The sequence below is a fragment of the Procambarus clarkii genome, chromosome 15, assembly GCF_040958095.1.
Source record: "Procambarus clarkii isolate CNS0578487 chromosome 15, FALCON_Pclarkii_2.0, whole genome shotgun sequence".
NCBI classification, from domain to species: Eukaryota; Metazoa; Arthropoda; class Malacostraca; order Decapoda; family Cambaridae; genus Procambarus; species Procambarus clarkii.
Genome location: NC_091164.1, coordinates 6,315,742 through 6,326,606, shown reverse-complemented (window position 1 = coordinate 6,326,606; position 10,865 = coordinate 6,315,742). Strand labels below are relative to the sequence as shown.

Here is a 10,865-nt window from a genome sequence, read left to right as displayed (position 1 = left end):
TGTCTGTAGTAAGACATCACATTGTCATTTAAAAAGTTAATGCAACGGCCTGCTACAGCTTTATCTGGGTGAGTTTTTTCAACAAAACTTTCCAATTCTTCCCATACTTCACACATTTTCTTAACACTTTAGCGTTATCACGGCGCTCGAGAGCGTTACCACTTTTTGTGTTGAGGTCGCACAGCGGACTCGCTGACAAGTCACTAGAAAAATATTTCTATGAACTCTATTTGTTATGTGATCGATTTTGGGATAGTTTGAAAATGTTCGCCATAAAATTTCAGTTTTCTCTAATAGCCGCATAGCCTATTTGGGAGAACGGCATAGCATTGCACCATCGAGGTAAGACCATTGTATTGTTGACACGACAAGTGTAATCGATGTAGTTTTTTTATTTGGTGCCGGTCTAACGCATCCTTGTGTGACATTTTATACGTATGTTCTTCTAGAACATTCTATTGCGAACACATTGGTACAAAAATAAAATACGTACATTGAAAATTAATGTCAGGACAGTGAAGAGAGTATACAGTTTTCAGTGTTGCAGCTCGATCGCCCGAAACACCGCACTATTTTCTTAGGTTGAACCTTACCACTGGCTTTCTTGGGACCCATGGCGAGATTTATAATAACATGTGGCGCACTTACCCGCCTGCGAGGCGTTCACGGTGGATGCCTTTTGGCAGGACTGGTCGAGGTGGGGGTACCTGTTCGTCTTCTCCCGGTCCAGCTGTTACTTAGGGTTCTGGCTCAGTTGGAGCCCATTCCCAAGGAGACTAGTCCTCATGGTCCCTTGGTGGCCTGCCCAGCTTTATTTTCAGACACTGCTTGATAGGTGTCCGAACCTGGGGAGTTTCCTGTGGCTCCGCCTCTTTCGGCAGGTTGGACCAGTTCTACTGTGCGTGACTGGTTCGGCCTTCTCCGCTCTTCACGTTGGTATTTTGACGCGGGTATCACCATTCTCTGTGGTGATCGGGTGGCTTTGTTGATGGTGTCCCACCTGCAAGCTTCATCTCGGCAACAGTATGATGTTCCTGGTGTTTCTATGCACCTTTTTCTTGCTCTTCGTAGGTTGTCTACTATTTCACATCAGGTTGTCTTGTCCTTTCTTGGGTTTTTCAGGACGACAGTTATTTGATGTTTCTACTGTCGCCTCGTTTTGTGCGGCGCTGGCGGAGCCGCTCCGGCTTGCATTCGGGGGTGGACGTCACATCTGCCCCCATTCCGTACGCTTTCTCGTGTTTTGTTTCGCCTCTGGCCTGCTCAAGCGTCACCTGTGCCGTCCTGGTCCTTGATCAGGGTGCCCTCTTATCTTCTCCTCAGTTTGTGGTTAGCCCCTTCAGTTCAGGTTTCTGCTCTTTGGTTACTGGTGGTAGGTTTGTACGTTTGCAGCCTTTCTCCGTCCTTCTGGCGATGGTCAAGATGGCTGCTTTCCGGAGGGGGTCCTTGGGTTATTGATGCTTGATTGGTTCGGCCAGGGGTGCGTCCTGTGTTGTCCGGTTGCGCTTCTTTGCCGTTACCTGCATACCATGTCTGGGGATGCGCTTTGGGTAGATCCGGTTCCCCTCGTACCCTGTTTCAGGGCTTGGGTCGCCCAGATCATCCGCAGAGTTTTTAAGTCTTCCAGCCTGCGGTCTATCCATTGCACCCGTGCTGTTCGGACGTTTTGCAGCTTTTGCTGCTGTGTTGGTGACGTCTAGGGCTCATTTCGGGCGCAAGGATTTGAGGGTTTGCACCGGTTCCTGGTCCGCCCCATTCTTTATGCGGTTGTCTGCTCCTGTGCATTCTTGTTGCCTTGGGTCGCAGGTTGCAAGACTGTTGTCTCGGCTCTGTGTTGCAGAGTTTGTGGCAGCCGCCTCCCGGGTCAGCCCTTTCTTTCCTTCTCCTTTGGGTATGAAGCTCCATGGAGCCGTAGGGTCTTCCCACAGAAAACCAGCGTTGAATGTAATGAAACGCCATTTTCTGGGTGAGCCCTGGAAATTCATCGCAATTTATATGTTGATGAAACATTGTGTGAAACACGTAATATCACATTATTGGAGCAAAGACAACACTGTTCCAACACTATTGTTCGGGAAATATATGTCCCGAGACCATTCACCCTGGTTCATTGGTGGACAGTGGGAAGGTGAACAGAACAACAAAGCAAATACAGTAATATATAAGCCAGATTGTGTGATAGACTACAACATCAACATGCGTTTAGTCGATAAATGTGACATGATGGTGGGTGCCGTAGAGTGTGTACGGAAAACAGTGAAGTGGACAAAGAAAATGATTTTCGACCTTATTGACGTAACAATGCTGAACAGTTACAACATGTATCTTGTGAAAACAGGTAGAAAACCATATTTCCGTTCGTTTAGTTTTCAAGTTGTGAAACAGTTACTAGGTAAGTTTGGGAAAGACACCCCTGGCATACAAAGACCCATTTGGGACCCAATATTGAACCATGCTCCTGCACCCAGGCTCTACCACCAACTGGAGCTCGTGCAGCAGGCCAGCGTCGGTGCGTTGTGTGTTCCAGCACCAAAATGAGTCCACAGAAACGTAAATTGGTGTTAACATGGTGCGAAGCGTGTGCAGTCCCTCTGTGCCATATCGACTGTTTTGCACAGTATCGCAGTCTCTAGGACTACTAAATGTGTAATACTTTTGTAAATAAATGTACATATCAAGTTAATTTTAGTGTTTATATTGAAAAAAAAATACATTGTATATTTCCTGTAAACTATACCATTTTGGTGGGCATACTTGTGACAATAATATGTGAGCACGTAGTGAGTTTATATCAGTTTTATTATAATACGACGTCAAGTGACAATAATTGAAACAATACTAGCGAAAAAAAATTCTCACGATTCATGGGCATTTCGGGTCGTCTCCTCCACCCTGTAATGGCATTGGGCAGCTCCACCTCCTTCGGAGGGTTCGGGGCTGATGGGGCAGGCTTCTTTCCCTATGCTCCATTGGTTCATCTTGGAGTTGGTGCGCTTGGGCGTGGTCAAAACGACCCAGTCCCTCAGATGGGTTTCCCGCCTGTTTACAGTGCCGAAACGGGACTTTGCAGATCTGCGGTTCATTCTAGACTTGTCCTGACGAACCCCTGGATTCCTTGCCCCTCCTTTCAGATGACCACTCTTGTCTCAGGTCCAGCTCCTGTTGGAGCCAGGTGCTTGGATGGTGTTTGTGGACCTCTGGGTCACACATTTGCACGTTCCCATTTATCCGGGGTTCAGGGACAGGTTTCGTGGTGGGATGGCAAGCTTATTCTTTTCGTTGCCTTCCTTTTGGTTTGAATCTGGTAACTTGCGTATTCATGCTTCTTGCCCGGGTCGTAGTGACCCATCTGCGTCTGCTAGGGGGTTCAGGTTCGGGTTCTAGCCTACCTTGATGAGTTGTTGGTGTGGGCTTCCAGCTGGTCTGCTTGTCTGCTCATCAGGGGTGTGGTTCTTTCCCAGTCTCTCCCTCCGGAGGTATTGCTTCGGCTGCGGTCCCACCTTCTTGAGGTTATCTTGAGATGATTTCGGGGCTTTAGTGTCCCCGCGGCCCGGTCCTCGACCAGACCTCCACCCCCAGGAAGCAGCCCGTGACAGCTGACTAACACCCAGGTACCTATTTTACTGCTAGGTAACAGGGGCATAGGGTGAAAGAAACTGCCCATTGTTTCTTGCCGGCGCCTGGGACCGAACCCAGGACCACAGGATCACAAGTCCAGTGTACTGTCCGCTCAGCCGACCGGCTCCCAACCTTCAGCTGTTTCTGGGGGGGGGGGTCCCGGGTTACTTGGCAGTTGCTTGAGCAGTTGTGTGTGAATCTGAACTTCGCCGTGCTAGCTTACCCGCCAGGTCGGGTTTGGCTTCGGCATCTGTTCTGGTTCCTTCGGGGACACTCCTTCTGCCCCTCTTGCAATCGCTGGGTTTGGCCTCCATGGGCCTTGCATCGGCTGCTGCGTTGCTGGCTTCTTGTTTGGGTTTTGGCCGCTTCAGAGTGTTCGGGTCGTTCTGGGTGCAGTGATCCAGCTGCATTCGGACTTCTCTCTGGTGGTTCATTGTCTGAACCACGGGGGTTCTCTTCAGTCCTTGGCTCTTTGGGGCTGGTTGACTCATCTGCTAGATTCTCCGGGGTTTGGCTCTCCATGCAGTTCATATCCAGGAAGTGTCCAACGTCCTTGCAGACAGCCTGTTTCAGTTCATTTCCCAGTCCATGGAATGGACAGTCAATACAATTCCTTCAGTTGGCTCTGCTGGATGTACGGGCTCACGGAGGTGGACCTCTGCGTCAGCATGGTCTCGGAGTCTTCCGATATATGTGGTGCCCTTCCCCGACTGCGGGGCTGTCGTGGTAGATGCCTTTCGGCAGGACTAGTCGAGGTGGGGTTACCTATACTTCTTGCCCTGGCCCAGCTGTTGCTTCGGGTTCTGGCTCGGTTGGAATTTTACCATGGGAGAGTCGTCCTAGTGGCCCCTTGGTGGCCTGCCCAGCCATGATTTTATGCCCTGCTTGCTCGGTGTCCAAACCCAGGGCATTTTCAGCGGCTATGCCTCATTCAGCAGATCAGACCGGTCCGGTACATGGCTGGTTCGGTCTCCTCCTCCGCTCTTCGCGTTTGGTATTTTGACACGGGTTTATCACCACTTGTATGGTGATCAGGTGGCTTCGTTGATGGTGTCCCACCTGCGAGCTCCGTCTCGGCAACAGTATGAAGTTTCCTGGCATTCTTTTTGTCATTTTCTGTCTCTTCATATATTGTCTTCTATTTCTGATCTGGTTGTCAAGCCCCGAGGCTCCCTGGCAGCCCTCCCTCTGGTCGGCAGTTTTTCATGTTCTTTGATGCTTAGCTTCTGAACTGGAGTGCTAGGTAGCGGGCACGGGGCTACCCCTCCCCCAGGAAGGGTACAGCTGCACGGACAAGCGGCGCAGCGGTGAAGTTTGACGTTTGCTTGTTTCCTTGGGATTGGAGGGAGTTCTGCCTTTTTATTTTCCTCTTTTTTAGTTGTATTTTCATACCATGTGGGGTTTGTTTTGTTATACCTACCTTTCTGGGTGCCTAACCCTGGTCGATGACAAATAACGAAAAACCCCAACTACAGTTTTTCAAGGTCATTGCTCCCTGAAACTTCTCTGAGGGGAGCCAAGTTCTGGCTCGTGGTCCCTGGTAGGTTGAACTCCATAGACTTATTCCCCAGGTCTAATATATCACACATTAGCCCGATAGCTCCAGGGAGCCTCCAGGGCTCGCCCAGAAAATGGCGTTTCATTACATTCAACGCTGTTTTTTTATTGTACTGTATAGTAATTTACATAATGTGGAATAGCCAGAATATAATCATCAAATAATTCACTGCATATATACAACTCTCTCAGGTGGGGACGAAAGCGGTGGTTTATGTACCCACCTGATGTGGATCCCAAATTTCACCCTAACCGAACAACTTTACAATGGCTAATGGAAGAATACCCAAAGGTGAAAGATGATCCAAATCTTTACGAGTGTACACTTCTACCTGGGGAGGTATGCTGTTGGAGTGAATATTTTGTTGTTTAGTCAGAAATTATTTGGTGCATAGGTTTTTGGAACTTTATTTAGATTTGCACAATTAACCAAATAATAGCCTCTTTGCATTTATAAAAGAGAGTGAGTGTCAAAAAATGGGATATTTTCACATAATCTGCAATATGGTATGAAACTAGCCTATAAATGTAGAGCTGTCGTCTTTTTTTTTGTTTTTGTTTTAGTGTTTGAAGGACGTTATTCAAATGACTTTATATTATCTAGATCATTTATATTCACAGATCATCTATTTTCCTGACAAGTGGTGGCATGCAACACTCAACATTGATAGCAGTGTCTTCATATCAACATTTTTGAGCCCATAGTAGTGAAAGCATTTGTTACTCAGTAACATATTGCATGTTCATCAATTGCTTTAATTTTCAATGTATCATTGAGTGCTGTAAGCAGAAAAACAAGGCTGTATATATTATTTATGTTAAACTGTATATAAATGGTCACAATAAATATGGAGTAAATGATTTCAGCTTAGAGTAATTACATGTGTGTAACCTTTTTTGGAGTTGAGAGGCAAATTTATTCAGAGTTGGACAATATTCACTGCACATTTAAATGACAGTGTGACAAAGTTTGAAAGCAATCTCTAGCAATTCCAATAATTATCAAGTGTGAGTACAAGGGACCAACTTTATCTTGTCACAAAGGCCTTGGGCTGAATTTGAGGGAACAGCAAATGAATAGGTATTCAATCTTAGTAATATACTCAATACTTGGAGGTTTTAAATATACAGAATTACTCATTTAACATTCAGCATTTAAGAGTGGTGGCTAGTTTTTGTAATCTATAATTAATATTCTCATGTAGTCTGTGATAATCATTTAATGGTTAAATGCAATACACTTGTACCTGTGTGTACTCTACACTTGTAGGCCTTCCTTGATGTGGTAAGTAACTATCAACTTTCCTTGCTAGAGTACTTGTTTGTAGTTTAGATAAACAGTATTTGTCTTCTTAAATCTGAAGGGTTTTAAAAACTCTTTACAGTATGTACTGTAAATTATTATAAATTTTATTTGGCCATGATTATTTCTGCAAGATATATTTTGTATTTTAGTATGATTTTATGTAGGTAGATGTAATATTTGTAATTCTAACAACATCAGCAGATTTTGTTAAATGTTACAATTTACAGGTTTAGCTTATTACTTGTGTGTATAGATATTGAGAAAAATTTGCCTTTTGTGTAGTAATCACAATTCTTAACCAGATCATTCCAAAGATGAATACACATAGTGTATGTCATTTGTCATATTGTAATTTGATAGAACTGTTATTATATTACAAATGTATCAGTTAAGCCTTTATATATTTTATTAAAAATAATTACATTTAACATTTATTATCTTTCTTATTTAGTCTTTGAACATAAAAAGTCCATGGTTGAGCTAATAAATTATTTTAACAGAAAACTACCCACCTTGTGGTGAACGAGAAACAGTAAATGAGCACAGTATTAACCCTCGTGCTGCTCTGGGCCTTAATGCCTTCAACACCGCCAGGCACAAGAAAAAATTAAAAAAAAATTTTGTCTTATAAAAATTTTTATTTTTGTTCCCTGAGCACGGGAAACATAATAAAAAAAATCGTGGGTGGCATATTTTGGCCGCAGTAAGGCAGGGAAGTCTGGCAAAAAACCAGCGTTGAATGTAATGAAACGCCATTTTCTGGGCGAGACCCGAAGGCTCCCCGGAGCCTACTAGGCAGATATGCTAATGTCAGACTTTAGCATCAGTAATGTGTATGGAGTTCTATGGGCCTACTGGGGACCACGAGCCAGAACCTGGCCTACTCAGAAGAGGCAAGGGGAGCAATGGCCTATAGAAACCCCCGTGTGGTTTGAAGCATTCTCTGTCTGCCATTGACCGGGTCAGGCACCCAGAAAGGTAAGCATCCCAAAACAAACCCTATTCTGGTGAAAATATTGCTACCAAAAGCCGACAAATGGATAGAACTCCCCTAAACGAAATGAGCAAACGATCATAACGTCACACGTAACCAAAGAGTTTAAAAACCAAACCAAAAACACAAAACCACTGACCAAAGAGCCAGAGCTCAACCCCCGCAAGCACAATTAGGTGAGTACGTAGCCACGCTGCTGTCTGCGCAGCTCCGGAGGGAGAGACAAGGAAGCGGGTCCAAGAGTCCCACACAAGACCCAGCCATGTCCGAACCTGGGAGGGAACCAAATGGGACTTCCTCCAGTTCACCAAGACCCGGAACCCGGTGAGCTGGGAAAGAACCAAAATCACTGGCTAGCAGACAACTGGACCGGCTGGGAACCCAAACCAGCCAGTCATAGAGGCAGCCCAACACCCAAACACCTAAGAGACGCAGACGGGCCACAATGACCCGTGTAAGGCATGTGAACACGCGTTCGAACTTCCGGGTTCGAATCCTTCTTGGGTCAAGAGTTTTCTGATACTATTATTTTGTCATAGATTTAAACTAGCTAAACACAGATGCCAAAGAAATATAAGAAAATTCACTTTTGCAAACAGAGTGGTAGACGGTTGGAACAAGTTAGGCGAGAAGGTAGTGGAGGCCAGGACTGTCAGTAGTTTCAAAGCATTACATGACAAAGGAGTGCTGGGAGACGGGACACCACGAGCATAGCTCTCATCCTGTAACTACACTTAGGTAATTACAGTACACAGTAAGTCAGATACAGACAACAAGCAGTGGCCACAGAAGCAGCTCATTTCTGGTTTTCCAACATCAAGAAAATGGTAAATTAAAGTGTCCTCTCCTAACTTACCAGAGGACCCAAAACAGAAAACATGATTGTACAGCACAGTATGTTACTTTTGAGAGCCGCTTCCACTTTCTAGCATGGCAATTTTTTACCTTGTGTAACACATATGACCGAAATGTGACGTTCTTTGTAGAACAAGTTGGCAGAAGACAGGAACTGGGAAACCATGTCCTTGGGAAACAGGAGCAACGAAAAGGGAGAAGCGACGAGAGCGGGACCCACACCCGAGTCTATGGACCAGGCCGTGCCGACCTGGTCTTGCCGGCATGCGAGATGAGAGGCAAAAAATGCACCCACTGCCTGCCAGAGGATTGAAGCATGCAGCATGAGGATGGCTACCGATGCAGAAGCAGCAGACCAAAACCCCTCACAAGAGGAACCTCACCAAGCACCCGAACATACTCAATGAGCCAATCGCAATGAAACTCAAGAAGTGCATGATGGAACCCAAGTGCAAGTGACCACAAGGGTTGTCTATAACTAATGTAGCTGACAGCTGAGGAACTCGAGTATGCAGCTGCTTGAAACAACATGGGAGAGAGCAGGAGCATTGAGGCATGCATTGAGAAGCTCAAAAGAACACCCCAGAAACACTTGCAACACAGGAGACACTTACCACTCAAACATGTGGGAATGAAAGGCATAATTCAGGTTGCACTGGAGGTATACACAAAGGGCCTCCCAAGCTGCTGCCGGGGGTACTTGAGAGGTAAAAAAACTCTGGAAGGATGAAACTAAAGACCCCAAAGGAACTGAAGAAGCAAATCCTGGGAAAAGCTGCACCCAAATTGAACTCATACAAGGAGTGGAAATATGAAAACCTCACCCCCAGCAACAAAGACCCTCTGCAGAAGGCACCTCGGAACACAAAGGCTCAAACCAGACCCAAGGACCCAATTCTGACTCCCAACAAGCCCCAGGAATTGCAGAGGGCCCTGGAGCAGAGCCATAATCCATGCCCACTGCCCAGGATAGAAAATCAGAGTCCAAGGGAGAGGCCTTGGCAGAGGCCTCTCGGAAAAGGCCCAGCCGGAAAAACACAGGAGCCTTGGCCAGTTCAGAAGGCTCAACTGCCTTCTCTTCCAAGTCGGAAAGGGTAAACCCCGGATCTGCCCAAGCTACGTCCTGAGCTAAACCCCACGACCCCATAACCACTACATTCCCAATGCCAAAACCTAGACCCCAAAACCCCTCAGACACTATAAGGGGCCTGAAGCAGTGGGTTGGCAGTGAAGGAAGGATCAGAAGGGCGCACCATGCATGCCAAGGAAGCTGAGTGATCCACAGTTGAGTCAACCAACACTTCCAAAACTGAGATCCTAACACTGTAGGACAAATCTGCGGCAACCATCCAGGTACACAACATAGAACACTGCACTACAGAAATGCAAAGTGGTCACTGCCAGATACCCTGGAACTTCATTAGAAGGGCAGGTAAGGATAGTAATGTGCTGGGAAGTAGTCCCACACACAACTCGGGATTGTGTCACCAACCTAGCAGGCAGCATGGCGGAAGCAGAAAGAACGAACATCACCTGGTGGCATAGATGACAGACAACCCTCAAATTCGCACAAAGCAAGAGTAGGTCTGGCTAACATATCCATAGTACATATCCAACCCCGCAGGGGTTTTCCAGGACCTGCAGGGTGGGTGTTTCCTGCAGGTATGCCCATGCACTGTGAATGCTATGCTGATAACCCATATATAGTGGTGTAGGCACCCTCAAAATTCGACGCCAGCAGAAAGGGCAAGAGAGAGACCAAAGGGGATGATCCCCACCCAGTCTCCAAGTAAACCTAATAGAGGCAGGAACAGTATGAATAAAACTCCAAAGTGGAATGTGGCACAATTGAAACTACGAGCCTCTGAAAGCACCCGAAGAGTAAAATAAAAGACCATAAATTCTCAAGGCACCAGACCATGGAGAATGAGTAAACAAGATAAAAAGTAGACTGAACCATATATATAAAGCTGGAAGGACTACCTCTGCACTCTGGCAAGGTCGCACAAACCAGTGCACCCCATTAGCCAAAAATACCCACCAACCCAAAGACAGACAGACACAGTCCAGGACAATTGACTTACCTGAAGGTTGAGGGGTCACCACAAGAGAGGAGACCCACTAAGGAAGTGAAATGTGAAACCCTTCAAGGAAGATAACCTTAACAGCACAAGGGCAGCACTTATGTACACCAAACTCTTGACTCACGCTGCACAACCATGCACAGGAATAACCTCAAAAACAAAACACCACTTACCCTAAAACACGAAACCAAAGCCAGAGCTAACTGAGAGGGCGACCAGGCACAGTACATATCACGATAAGAACTGGTGGTGGAGCAGCTGGCTGACCCAGTCTTGTCTCCATCCTTTCCCCAAACGAGGGAAAAGGTATGGGGCGAACTAGCTCATACTAGTTTCGGTAATTTTTTATAATTTGTTTATATTGTTGGGGGAATTATTTTTGGGGTGTTTTGAGGCTGCTGTCTGGTTTCTAACCAAGCAATAGTCTGTTTGTTTTGCAGCAATAGTCTGT

General features: G+C 46.1%; 1 protein-coding gene across 1 annotated transcript in view; it reads left to right on the top strand.

The window, feature by feature from the left end:
• Positions 1-6,915, top strand: part of LOC138364887 (jmjC domain-containing protein 8-like) — a gene marked incomplete at its 5' end in the record, with an annotated part of 35,337 nt that extends 28,422 nt beyond the window's left edge. The window contains 2 exons of the mRNA XM_069324933.1: positions 5,368-5,515; positions 5,797-6,915. Coding sequence (XP_069181034.1) covers positions 5,368-5,515; positions 5,797-5,880 — 232 coding nt within the window. The remainder of the gene's footprint in view (positions 1-5,367; positions 5,516-5,796) is intronic.
• Positions 6,916-10,865: the final 3,950 nt, after the last annotated feature.